The sequence below is a fragment of the Nothoprocta perdicaria genome, unplaced genomic scaffold (assembly GCF_003342845.1).
Source record: "Nothoprocta perdicaria isolate Ctin4 unplaced genomic scaffold, notPer1 scaffold_86, whole genome shotgun sequence".
NCBI classification, from domain to species: Eukaryota; Metazoa; Chordata; class Aves; order Tinamiformes; family Tinamidae; genus Nothoprocta; species Nothoprocta perdicaria.
This window is the reverse complement of record NW_020456154.1, coordinates 1,007,398-1,021,329: the sequence shown is the minus strand read 5'-3', so window position 1 is coordinate 1,021,329 and position 13,932 is coordinate 1,007,398. Positions and strand designations below refer to the sequence as shown.

The 13,932-nt window shown below is 49.2% G+C and overlaps 2 protein-coding genes across 3 annotated transcripts in view; both read right to left on the bottom strand.

Moving 5' to 3' along the window:
• Window positions 1-4,043, bottom strand: part of RIC8B (RIC8 guanine nucleotide exchange factor B) — a 29,991-nt gene extending 25,948 nt beyond the window's left edge. Inside the window, exons 1-2 of one of the 2 annotated variants that reach the window (XM_026052249.1) lie at window positions 3,994-4,043; window positions 1,842-1,889 (exon numbers count right to left, since the gene is read on the bottom strand). The gene's annotated coding sequence lies outside the window, so the exon portion shown is untranslated. Of the gene's footprint in view, window positions 1-1,841; window positions 1,890-2,395; window positions 2,580-3,993 lie in introns of those variants that run through there. The other variant, XM_026052248.1, reaches the window with a different exon arrangement.
• Window positions 4,044-8,114: 4,071 nt separating this feature from the next.
• RFX4 (regulatory factor X4) overlaps window positions 8,115-13,932 on the bottom strand; it is an 87,908-nt gene continuing 82,090 nt past the window's right edge. The window contains exon 18 of the mRNA XM_026052256.1: window positions 8,115-9,445. Within this exon, the coding sequence (XP_025908041.1) occupies window positions 9,173-9,445 (273 nt within the window). The 3' untranslated portion in view covers window positions 8,115-9,172. The remainder of the gene's footprint in view (window positions 9,446-13,932) is intronic.

The window sequence follows — 13,932 nt, the reverse complement described above, 5'->3', positions numbered from 1 at the left end:
GCCTTCAATACCACATCCAGGTGAGTGTCCTAAGCCTAACTCCCCTCTCTGTGGTGACCTCCCCAGTCACGTTACCAGATACTCATTTTCCGAAGCTGACACAAATCCCATCATAGACCTAAAGAAACAAATGCTCCTGTACAACATGCTACATTCCCAGGAAATCTTCCAGGTTTTCAGATTCAGTCTTTTCCAACAAAACCCTGTCCTTGGGTTGTAGGAGCTCCTTGGTCAGCTCATACAAACATCTGAGAYTTCTGAAGGCTGGCTGACCTCCTCTGAAGCAACCCCACTAACTTAATTTCARCCCCTTATTGAGGACAAAATTATTTCTGGTTGGCATTCCTATACTGTCTATACACATGAACCAAAAATAAGCTTCCAGAATGACTGTTTTTATTAGCTAGCAACCAGTTGAGAAGGGATGGCACCAGCTAGATCTGATTTGGTTTGAGTAACGTTTGCAGCACCCTATAGACTGTAGCCCCATTTCTACCCCTGGCATCCACYGTAAGGTCAAGCACCTGCACAGCTAGGCAAGTCACAGCCGGGCCAAGCTCCCAGGAACGCGCTGCAGGACAGCAACAAAGCACAAGCTTGGCAGCCTACGGATTTCCTCATCGAGCCTCATCGCTCGGCCTTCTTTTTCTTCTACAGGAGATAACCTACCTCACAGCCTAATCAATCATACTTGATAGCCCTGTCACGCCAGACAAGTTTTGCTGATTTATCCAACTTTAACAAACAAGCCATAATTTTGACCTTAGTATTTTTGCTATTTTTTTAGCATGTCACTGTTGTATTCAGGGTGTCTTTTCCTACAAGRATCAAGTGCAGCATTAAGCTCAGCTGTGCCTACATTATAATACAGTTACAGGACAGACACAACCTTGCAGTAGCTATAAGGCCATGGCTGAAGCTGTGTGGTGAGAGAGGAAGAAAAAGGCAAACATTTATTAACTTTAAGTTAGCCTTTAGGTTAACGCTGTTGCTATCTATGTATTTTCTTCTATGTACTTCTTCATGGAGGAGGAGGGCAGATTCAAGGAAAAAGAGATTACATGTACGCAAGGGACATGAGATTACATTTTATGCCACAATAATAATAATAAAAGGGCCAGTCCAAACTGTAAAGGTAAGCCTGGATGATTCTTTAAGCTGTTAAAACTTGGCTCAAGTGCACAGCTTCCTGCCACAAACAGCACTGTCCGAGGCACTTCAGACGTGCAGCTCACGTCCTGCTGATCTCACCTGCCTCTGGAGCCCCTTTTCTGCAGTTCTGTTTCCCTCAGGGCTTCAGAGCTTTCCTCAGTAGTTTCCCCTTCATCTTAACCCCTAACATTGTCCGTATGTCTAGCACACACAGGAACTGTAACTGCTACATAATGACATGCTGGAAGGGGGGCGGGATGGAAACACATCAAAGTTGCTTTCTATCTCAGACCCAGAAAAAAAGAATACCTTATATAAGACTTTTTTTTTGGAAAAAAGTAACTGTTTTCTCCCCATGAAAAAAAGTCTGTATCCATCCAAATTCCTTGTGTCTTTTTTGTTACTATTTTTGCTTGAGACTGGGTTTTGTTTTCTTTATGCTTGGAGGATTATTTTCCCATTTTTGGGGAAAAGGAATATGGACGTTCTCAGGTCTTTTGCACTTGAAGAAGCACAAACAACAAAAACCCAGACTCTTGTCACAAACTCTTGTGAGTACCATTTAAGCAGTGTCTATCTGCATCATTTCACAATAGCAGCTAAGTTATGAGACAAACTTTCCTATGTTACATTTCTAAACAGAAAAGAAATTAAACTCTCTTGTTTTACTAGTAGCTTGTTTTACTTACCTTTCTTTTCTCTTCATCTGCTGGATCAAATCTGAAAACAGCCTTATTCTGTAAAGAAAAAAAAAAGTTTACATTTATTGTGCATGAACTTCACCTATTAAACAGGAGACAAGTGTGAAATTATTATAAGCCTTRGCAGTCTGGTTAGAACACCAGCTAATAAAGTGATACCCTGTAAACTCAGGTTCTTCTCCAACAGGAATAATTTCAGCAAGCAACTCCAATTAACTGTCTCACAATCACCTGAGCTGTCATTTGAGCTGGTTACTGAGACCAGCTCTTTTTTTTTCAGGATCTTGAAGTATGTTCCTAATGAAATACTGCTCTAACGACAAAGCTCATTTTCCAAATCAAAAGTACTGTCAGTAGAGAATTTAATATTTTCAAGTTAAGTGATTCTGCATCATAAACAACTTCTGAGAAAAAAATCTAAATTTCTATTACTTTTAACAAAGTCTCTCTACGCAGACAGCAATAGAAAAACAAACGATACGAAACCTTCAGCCTTTGATTCCTGTGAGTGGCAAACAGCACTCAAAGGCTGGAACAGTTACCTGCCATCTGCGAGCCACTGCTGGCCGAGACCTTGACAGAAGACACCACAACCTCTCCAGTAACCTGGAGGCGCAGTGGCACCGAGCCACCACGTCACTTTCTGCTTCTTGTCTCCTGCTGCCCCTAAGGAGATGGAGGCAGCTGAGAGGCCGACTTCTTGGCAAAGCAGCCGGCAGGGAAGTGTCCTATTGATYCGTACTGACAGGTTTCCATCGTAGCTTGGGAGGAGCCTCCAGCTACACTCGACTCCAGACCCAGCGCGAAAACTGAACGTGCCAGAGCAGAGCAGCTCTCGCTCCTCCCTCGATGGGCCCCCCAAGCCTAGCGAAGTCCTGAGGGGGACGTGTGGGGCAGCGTGGGGCCCAGCACGGCGCCGCTCAGGAGACACGTTCTGCACGCCCGAGCACAGGGCCAAGCCGAAGGACGGGTCATTTCCGAGGGCAGACGCGGGCAGGTCCCTCGACCACAACCCTCCGCGCTGGAGACGTCAGCGAGCTGAAGGCGTTAGGGGCCTCTAATGGATTCCAGGCCTGATGGCACCTCAGGGAAAGTGCCGGGCAGCTGCTCCAACCTCTGCTTTGGGATTTCACACACACAAAGACAACCTACGGGGATCGATGCTCAAGCTTCTAACACTTCAAATTTATTGTACATAAGGTAACTAACCGAAAGCCACCTCTCAAAGGTGGAAGAACAACTTTACACCAACCCATATCCACACGACTTCCCCCTTCCCAGGGGGAAGGATCTTTAATTGACAATCCCCAAGTTTATTCCTTCAACAGATGCCTGCATTTTAACAAAGCCTTCAGGAGACAGGACTAGCCACGGCCTCATGGGCCGTGATTAGACAGGGCCTCACGGGCCTGCTATGAGGTGTCTACACAAGGCACGGCCTCCTGCTCCGATGGGACAAGGGGTCTTCAGGGGCAGACAACACTGCTCTAGTGCAGCCTAGGCAGCGACAAGTCCGCATCTGAAAAAAATAAACAGAAATCCACCCAAGGTCTGGCTTCACCTTAATTTCTACCTCCCAATGTCACCAGGAAACACGGAAACATTCCCAAGCTCTTGGCTACACCTGCCATACCACAGTGACCCTTGATCCTGGGCCCCATATACGAGGTGCCAGCACTGAGAGCTCGCTCACACCGGGGGCAGGTTAAAGTACTTCGGCGGCGAGGGGAGCTACGCGGCAGCTCCAGGAACCCACTGTGCCACGAGACAGAGGCAGAACAGGGGCAGGAAGGAGCAGCCAGGAGAGCCTGAATCCTAACTGCTGACACTTCCAATTCTCTACGGAGGTTAAAAACAACACTAAAATAGAGAGCGAAACAAAGAGACGCTGCCCGCCGGGCCCTGCGGGGCGCAGAGCGCGGGGGCTGCGGGGCCSCGGCCGGGGCGGAGGCTCCTGCGGAGCCGGGTCTCCCTCGCGGACACACGGGGCTCGAGGACGGGCGCGTCGCGCGGGGCCGCCGCGGAGAGCGGCGAGAGCGCGGGGCGACCCGGCACCCGGCGGCGACCGTTGGGGCGCGGCGCGGCGCGATAACGGCCAGCGCGCGCCGCGGGGGGCGGTGCGAGGCCGCCGACCCGTTACCTCCTCGTTGTACCGGCCCAGGAGCTGCTCGACGGCCTCGGCGCCGCCCCCGCCGCCCGCCACGGCCTCCAGCACGGCGCCCAGCTCCATGGCCCCGGCCCGGCCCGGCCCGGCCTCCCCGCTCCGCTCCGCTCCGCTCCGCTCCGCCGGCAGCGGCCACCGCCCAGGCGCCGCCTGCCCGCCCCCCGTGACGCAACGCTCCCCTTGGCAACCGCCCGCCCCGCCCGGCCTCGCTACTGGCTGGAAGGGGTGGGAGCTCGCGCCTCTATTGGCTGCCCTCCGCCCGCACGTGACGGAGGCATCGCCCGCCCAGACAGGCTGTGGTTGCGCCGGCAGGACTACGCCTCCCAGCATGCCAAGCGACGCGGAGCAGCCGCGCGTGGCGGCGCTGGTGCCGCTTGGCCTCATGGGTGCTGTAGTCTCAGCAGGCGCCAGCCCCTCCCTCCCCACCCCCTGGCGAGAGCGGGGGCGGGAGCAGGACTCAGGGTTGTGGGTTCGAGCCCCGAGCCCGGCCCGCCCCACCGGGCCCTCKTCCCCGCCTCGATGCTTTTTGTGGTTTAGACCCATTTTTGAGATCTCGGCCGGGGGCGAAGCCAGTGTCCCGCGTGTAGTGTTGGGAGGGCTTCCTCTCGGCATGTGGCAACTAAACAAACCCCAAAGACAACAGAGGGGCCAGGGTCCCCAGGCAGGAAACACGCCTGTAGCCGCAGGTGCTTGGGTGCAGGGCTCAGCGTGCACCTCACGAGGGACGGGCGAAGGGGCAGGAAGATCCCSCCGCCCGCAGGCAGCGCCGCGCTGGCGGGTCTGCGTGCGCTGTGTGGCACCAGCGCGGGGCAGCTTGCGGCCTCGGGGTGTGACGGGCCGCGCGGGACCGCCCTGAGCTGCACAACCGGGTCGGGTCCCTGTGGGCGACGATGCACCTTTTGAAAGAAACCCAGGAAAATAAAACTCCTGCTGTTTGTTTGATTTACAACCTTGTAATAAAGTGTTTGCTGGCTTAGATTTACCTCACTATGGAGCACACCACAACACCTGTTTTACTTGTGCTTTATCAATTACATTTTTATTTTTCAAGACTGGAACACCTCAGTGGCCCTTTAACAGCGCATTGTAATTCAGCACCAGTGCATTTTAGCTTCCACTTTGGGCAGCATATGAAGGATTAGGATTTCAATGGAAGAGGGGGGCAGAATAAATTGCATCCTCTACCAAAGAGCTGCCAGACCTTTTCAGCTGGCGCCCTCCCCGTGTTAGTCAGCTTTATGGGAGCCTTCCAAAGCGATGTCTGCGCCTGGATTTCATGGGCTGCGGGGTCACTCGCAGCAGAATTGTGGGGCTGGGGAGGTCAGAGGCCGTTCCTGTCAAAGGGTGGTGACCTTAGCAGCAAGAGGTAGCCGGACAAAACCAGCGTTCGCGCTGGTGAATGGAGTTCTCACTGCTCTCCCCCCGCTGAGCCTTTTTTCTACCTGGTAATGAAAAATCCTGAAGAATTGTAATGGATTTTTATATCCATACATAACATATATATCAGCATGTGTGTATACATTTATGTTATGCATATAAGCCCATGTGTATAMATATATATATGTACAGGTCTCTTGTTGCATGTTAAAGGGCATGASAGAAATCACATTCAATAAAATGTTTATTGGTAGTGGGAAGAATGAGAAAGAAGGAAAAAGGAAGAGGAAAGAAAGAGGAAGAAATAAAGAAAAAAAAGATCTATTATTTTAGGATGTGGTATGAAAACTTCTTCATAAAGATTTGCACAGTCACATATTTGTGATATATATCCCTACACATATGACTAGCAAGTAACAACAGCTTTGGTCACCAGGTCAGGAGAGAGGCTTAATTCACATCCCCTGGGCTCTGSCAATTCCCCCTCTGATGGTTTAAGAGCCCCTGCCCTAACCAGCCCCGCTGCTCGGAGGCTGTCGCCCTTGTGTGCAGTGCAGCAGAACAGGCCCCTCGCGAGCAGCTGCAGGTCCCAGCCCAGCGAAGCCCTGTGRCCTGCAGCCCGCGGCGCTTTATAGCGATCCTGGGGGTTCCGACCTGCAGCGGCTGGTGGGGACCAGGGACTGGTTTCTGCTGCCCCGCTTCGGGTACGGATGGTGATGGTGACCTCTGCAGAGCCGTGTTCAGGAAGCTATACATTGCATGAACATCCCGTTTAAACTTCAAAGCCGTGATCAGGAAGCAGTTCAAAGRTAGATGGAAGCGCATGTTCAGTCTCCTGTGGCATCATGAGTTTATAAATAAACTTTAAAAAGAAAGACCACGGGGGCTCCTCTGCAAACGGCTTCTGAAGTTCAAGCCCTTCTGACTGATGATGACGTTAACAGTCCTCCAGGTCTTTCCTGGGAGTGCAGAGCCTGCTGGTGCTGTGGGTGATAATTGGCCGTGCCACCGCTTTGCACACACTGACTAGCTGCAGTTCTCTGTCTCCTGAGCAGCCGCCCTGGGCTCTGCAATCCTGTMGGAATGTGCTTGGGAATTCTCTTAGAGGATGGGAGATTCATCTCCACTCTGGTTCTTCGAAGCCCCAGCTCTGAGTTCCATGCGAGTTCTCCCTGCAAACATCTTGCTGAGGAGTCTGGTCCTGGAGAGGCCGTGTTAGGGCATAGTGAGCAGTGCATCTCCTGGACCTTCTCAATCTTTAACCATCTGTTAATCAATTTTCCAGCAACAGTAAATGAGCAGAAGGGGTCACGAGTGGGCTCTTGGTGCTGCAGGGTAGAGATTTGGTATTCCTGAGGGAAAAGAGAGTGCATTTTTCTACCATAGTGACTCTGCCTTTCCCCTGCGCGTTTGATCCRTGATGAGGCAGCTCTTCCTATGCCTGCTCATATTTAGTAGGTCAGCAAGAACACTTTAAGTATCTTCAATAACRAAATGCAAAGCAGGACCTTGATGTCAAACACACGACACGTCTGGCTGCTAAAGGCTGCCTGCCAGCTGCCTGCCTTCCAGCCGGCTTACATTCCGCCACGTGGGCTGTTGTGCCTGCAGGTAGCTCGAGTGGGAATTGCATAATTGGGATAAACTGAGCTTGATCCCCGCTTACTASGAGTGTCGAGGGAACGTGTGTTGGGTAACGACGCGAGCTGACTTGGATGGCATTGCAGAGGGGCTGGTACAGTCGGCCAGGACACGGGACCGTCACCCTGCACCTGAGCATGGAGACGGGCTCTGGCTGCGGTTCTGAAACCRCGGCTGGCGCCTTGGCTGAATGTTTAAGGGCCCCCAAATCCTGCTGACTTACACAGCAGTTAAATACACCAGGCCTGAGAATCCTGCCACTTTATTGACTCACCTACAGGAAAACCACCTTTCTGTTTCCAGCATTGTAAGAAACGCTTTTGTTACAAGGTACTTCAAGAAGAGAGCACATCTTACCTGCCTCAGGGAATACAATGGTGTGGATAAGCAGYGGTACCTGGATTATAACAGAATCCCAGAACGGCTGAGGTTGGAAGGGGCCTCAAGAGATCATCTAGTCCAGCCCCCTGCTCCAACAGGGACACCCAGAGCCGGGGCACAGGGCGGCATCCAGGCGGGTTTGGAAGATCTCCAGAGAAGGAGACTCCACAGCCTCCCTGGGCAGCCTGTGCCAGGACTCTGTCACCCTCACAGGGAAGGAGTTCTTCCTCACATGCGGATGGAACTTCCCATGGAGAACCCACCCATAGTTACCAGGTCAGGAGCAACAGCCTGGAGCAGCTTGCGGCTGCAGGCCCAGGAGCAGCTCATTTGCCGGGCTGCATAAGTTCTCAAGTTCCTCGCTAGATAAAGACATAACATTGGCACCTTCTGAGCTTTTGAAGAGTTATCAGCTTGCAGAAGCCACTGGAATTAAGTGGATTTGAATGGTATAAATTTAATTTCATGAAGTTTGAGTGTGAAAAGCCCTCACATGCCTTGCACAACTGTACAAATAACACTTAGGTCCATTTTCAGCATAGACACTGTTATCATCACAATTGGCGCTATCAAAGATTTTGTTAACAAAACAATTACTAAAATGCCTGATGTTGTATTTCCATTTATTTATTTCTTACCCATAGGGTAATAGGTCCACCATAATTACTTGGTGCATTTTATAATACAGAAGAAAAAGCTATGTTAATAAAATCTAACAAAAACTCACAAATAGCTACAAATCTGACAGAAAATGTCTACGAAAATTCTCCCCAAAATACAATACATTTTTTTCCACACATACACAGTACAGAATAAGTTCAAAGGCACAGCTTTGAATTTTGCTTTTGTAGAAGTGTGTAGAATTATCACCACGTGAAGCAATTGAGTGAAGAGTTTCATACCTGTCAATAGGTCGTGAAATGAATAATCATGTTTGCATTGTCATTTCTTACATAATTGCTTCATATTTAACATATGTGGCTCTGAATACAGAATCTTCCCAGTCCTCAAATCCTTTCTTAACTTTGTCATTACTGACCAGAGAAGTGAAATTTTTCCAGATTGTGCAAACTTAACACAAATACATATATAATAAGAACAACAGTCAAATTAAGGCAGTGTATAATTCAATGCTACATGTCTTCTTCTTTTTTTTCTTTTTTTTTTCTTTTTTTTTTCTCTTTTGTAAAGATCAGGTTTATTGGATCAACAGAAAGGTGCATCGATATTCAAAGGCAAGGTGTAAACTGAAATCTATAATAACACATATCTTTTAAGGAGCCAAAAAAGAGAAACAGATACAAACAACTGATGACTTGGCAGAATGGTTTTTAATGCATGAGCACTTTAAAGGCATAGATGCCAGAGCTTTGCTGAGAGTGAGCTTTCTGTCTTTAACTCACATTATAAATAAATTCCTTTCCAGTATTTCCCTACAAGACCCATTAACATTTGTCAATTAGGGAAGGGGGAGAAATGGCTCACTGGAGTTGACATCACACACGGTTGGCCCACATGCCAGATTAAAGAAGGCACAGATTGGCCTAAATAATGGTCTAGAATAGCACAAAACTCTTGCTCGGTTACAGGAACATGTCACACTGGTCTGCAGTACACCCACGTTCTGAACTACGTTTATTTGCCCAGGATCTTTTCTGTCTTCACCTCCACTGAAGAACGTCCACAAAACGTCCCACGTAATATAAAGTTTTAATAACTCTTTAAAGTATAAGGGCTCAGCTGATGCCAGTCACGTTCATTTCGCCCAACCTGTGGTGGCTTCCCCATTGATGTAGGCAAAGCCAGGAAAGTGTTGCATGTGCTCGTATTCGGAATTGCGGCGCGTAGCCAGCGGTGTGTACATGTCACTAGAATTTCCGTATCTCGTGGAGTGCATGGACGGGCTCGTGTAGCAGGAATTTGCAGACGGGACTTCTGGCCAGCGAGGAGTCACTGGGGTGGGATGCAGCCTTGGGGTACTGCTCATCAAACATGGCTCCATCCGTGAGGTCGGGCTGTTGAAAGGATACTACAATGAAAAATTAAAAGACAGAAAAATAAATTAAAGAAATATCTACCCCTTGCTTAGTGGTAAAGTATCGCAACTGCCTGATTGACCACAGCTATGAACTAGCAACCCCCCAGCTAGGCAGTACATTGAAGGGGAACATCAACGCCTGCAGCCAGTTCCAAGTGTCAGGGAAAGTCCTGCAAAGCAGCCTTGGCATTTAAATACCAGCCGAGTTTATCAAGAAGGGCCAGCTGCTGGCAGGTAGTTCTGGGAGCAGGGAAATGACTTTCTCCAGTCTTTTCTCCCCCCAGCTTTTACTAGGCAACTTGCTATGCAGTAAACAGCAAAGCATCAAGCGTCCCAGCTCTACCGGGCTCACTCTACTGTGTTTTCAGGGAGAAGGTGAAAGATCTTTACTACTTACAGGCTGCCTCCCTTCTAAATGTTCACAAACCGTCCTGCCAGTCTCTGCAGAAAACCACTAGGGACTGGCTTCAAAGCGGGCAGCTAATTACAGAACTTGCAGGAAAAAARAGCAGAAGAATCTCCCTATTCCCCAGCTGTCCGCAGTGACAGTTGGGAACTAGAAACCAGAGTAGTTTGACAAATGCCTCCTGCTGAGAGGAAGATGTGCTGGGGATAGGCAGAAAACCAGGGAACAGCATCTGCCCCGCGGAGCCGCAGGCTGCCCGGCGACGGGAAGCGAAGGGAGCCCTGGGCGCTGCTCTGCCCGCCTGACGTGAAGCGCGTTGCCCGTGTGGGCTGGGCCTAAGGAATGGCTGGCCTGGACTTGCCCTCAGACTATCCATCCGCACGGGAGCGCCGCACAGGATCCCCGCTGCCCTTGGCCAGCTCCGTATCTTCAGCTCTCTTGTTTTTCACAGCTTCCTGGCATGATGGGCTCTGGCCAGTTCATCTGGKCATTGTGAGCACTGCAGGACTGGGCCAAACGGCTCCACAGACACAGGCTTGCGCTTTTTATATCAAAAGTGTCATCATTTTAAACTCCATTCTCTCAAGCTGCTTGACAAGGTGATATTTGTTTGTGTCTCCCAGAGGAGGGGCACCACTGCTTCTGGATCTGACCCTTCCCCTCCTCGCAGGTGTTGCATGGGGGAGACGCCTTCCCTCTTCGTTGGAGGGCCTGGGAAGAGGCGCTGCYGGAGCTGGTCAGAGGAGGGAACTGCGAGTGATTCCCAACGGGTCTCATTACATGACTCCGCTGCTGGTGGGGCCGGGCTAAATCAGTTGCATAAATGGCCCCGCAAGGCGATTACAGCCGTGTCCCATGAGGAGTTTCCGCTGGCGGCCCGCACGGCCCAGCCAGGAAGCGGCCCTGCCTTGGCAAACCTGGCGCTGCTCCCAGCCTCAGGCAGCGCAAAGGCCCCACGCGGGCTGCTCCGAACRAGGGCACAGAGATGGAGAAGACTCYTTCCAAACAACTYAACTGGCACTTCATAAAACATTGCAGTCCACGGCTCAGCACACCCCGCCACGGGCTGGGTGCCAGGCCACTAGATGAGAGGGAGGAGAAGTAACTTGCACAGGGCGTGATTCAACATGAGCTTCTCATGTCCTCGGAGCCTGCGGATTTACCTGTGCAAGCAGCTGCTGAGACAGGCCCGTAAAGGGCAGCACCACACGAGAACAGCAACACCTCAACTGGTACTTCTAAGGCAGAAGAAGCCTTCTTCAGAGCTTCCGAGCAAGCTGTATCGGCACCACTGGCAACATTTCTATACAAGATCATCCACGTTTTCCATCTTCTCCTCAGAGAAAGGCTTTTCCCATAGGAAAGTCCAGCAGAACTGAGGCACTGACCACATGAAGCCTTGTGCCGACGACAAGAGCCACCATGCCCCTCAGCTAAGCAAGCCGTGCTTTGAAGTTTTAGATGTGCTGATGGCAATTTAAGGCCATGGTTCTCTCATTTAAATAGCTAAGGACAGGGCGCTCTGTCAAGAGACAACCAACCTGCAAGTTTTTTAGATAAATATATGGGGCTTCAGGAAAAGTTTACCAATTTTCAGTTTTTTTTTTTTTAGTTTGGGAGACTAGATCACAGATTTAAAACACAGCTTTTCTAGACTGCATAGGCAATACATTAAAGTAACTGCTTTTCATGCTAGTACCTGCTAATTGCCTTCACCTATCATCTTGCTGAACAAAGCCCCTCCCACAATAAACAGAGAATTAGAATAGAAAATAAGTTCCCACAAGATTCTCTATAGCATCAGAGTCAAATTCTTTTCCCTGATTAGTTCTCAATATGTTAGACATCTAAGAAAAATGAGTCATCTGTGCTCTGTCTACAGCCACCAGAGGGATTCATCAAACCAGGAGATAAATTTTTTGGACAGAACATGAGCAGTCCTAAGAAGAYGGCTCTTCTCTTCATCCTGCTACATGACATAAACCACTGGTTAGGTTCCCATAAGTTGTTGGCCTTGGATGATCTCAGGTGTTTCACAAATGACTCTTCCACTGCGTACAAAGTGCTTTGAAATGGTAGGACCTGGGTGGACCACTGTGAGAAAGAAAATAGAAACACAACCCSTTCTTTTCTCTGTGTCACGCATGGGCCTGCAAGATGTGGGCTAAGGTGGGCAAGCACTGCTTTGACTGCAGTCAGGTTTTACTTTGTATCGGCTACCATGGTCTTCATCTTTACTGCTCATTGATTTATACCTGAATTTTGACTGTTCTGTTCAAGAACCTACTTCTGTCTAGGTCAGCCGAGGCTTTTGCTGCAATATATCAGCAATTATCTGTTGTCTCCCTGCCCACTAACTGATCTGCTGTTAACAACAGAGGAGTCTTTTGCCATCCTGACTTGGTGTGGTTTCTCTTTGAGGTCGTGAAACTGAGGTTGGGACTTAGCATGGGAGAATTGCTTGCTTTCAAACTCCTTACAAATGGCAAGAGAGAGCTCCAGCGTSAGCCATTCTTGTTGGCCACTGATAATGTGCAGACTGGGAAACTTTCAACTACGAGCTAGAGACACAAAATTAAGTCTGGGAATATTGTGCAGAGTCTCTAGGTTGCAYCTGGGGAAGCCACGTAACGTGTGTCAGGTCCCTTGCCCATTTGGGGATTAAGACTTTGYAGACTAAACGTGGAGGAGCACTGAAAAGGAAAGCAAGTCCTCCTGCTTGCAGGCAAGCGCCGCGCTAAGGAAGCCCCCATCGCTGGGCAGGCCCCACATCAGGGCTTGTGTGGGGCAGGACGCAGCACGCTGCGCTTCCTTCCCACCCGGCGGCCCCGGCACAGCTGTGTGTAGGAATGTTGCACGAATGTAAAAAGAATGATTGCTTCAAAATTATATGGACTCTGAATATCTAGTATTTTACAATAAATTCTGTTATGAGTGAGTCCACCATGGAAAGTTTTGTAGCGCTAGGTCAGCTACTCGCAAGCGAGTCAGTGACTTCTTTCTCCCTCCAGTGAAGAGCCTATTGAAAGACAATATTTTTAAAGTACCCACTGGCCCCTGCCGCACTATTAACTGAGCCAGTGAAGCATCTATTGAGCCTTGTTGGAGTGGCCAAAGCGGAGCCATCTGGGCGGATGCCTGCCCGTGCTGCCTGCATCACCTTTCACACCCCACATCCGGGTTAATGAAGAGTGCTTCAGCGTGCTCAGCTCCAAACACTGGGGCCTAGGGAGCTTGGCCAGATATAAAAGGGACGTTTGTTGGAGGGCTCTTGACAGGAAATTACCCTGTGCTGGGTTAACTCACGCTTGTTGCTACTGCTGCTGTTCAGTCGAGACAAGAAGCTCTTTAAGTCTGGGAGGCTTTCAGCAGATTATTGGTAAGGCCTTGCCGAAAAATGTAAAATTAATTCCATTTCTTTTAGTATTATTTTAGAAAATACTGTGTCAAATGTGTCCTCCCACTAAGTGAAGCCTGAGCTCCTGCACTGTGAGGATGGAGAACAACCTCTTTATTCTCATCCTCAGCTTGCTGACTGATTATGTATGGAGGTGAAAGGTGTCTCTGTGCAAGCAGCAAAATATTTTGCTTTGACTGTGGCTCTGCCTCTACGTCGTGTCAGCTCACAGCCCTGCAGAATGCTGCAAGTTAGCACTGTTCATTAGACACTACTTTAGGATTGAGTATTTCCAGACAACTCTCAGCAGCAATTACAGCTATTGTGAAGAACAGGCTCTACATGACCATTATAAAAATATACCTAACATCACAAAAATGCTATAGTCAGAATTATTGATTGATGGCTCCTTTCTAACCCAGAATCTGACCCTTTTCTCCATGAAATAAAGCTTTTTGAGTCTTAGTCTGTCAAATAGGTTGAGTGAAATTTTCAAGTCAGACTGAGTGATTTTGGTGTTTTGGGGAGYGGCATCTAGAGCCTTCTGAAAATGCTATTTGTAATGACTTCTTAAAAAGCCAAGACATCTGTTTCCTGTTCCATTCAATACCCAATTACCGCAACTGCATTCTAACAATCTCAAGTCAGTTATAAAGCCATACGGTTAGGAACAAT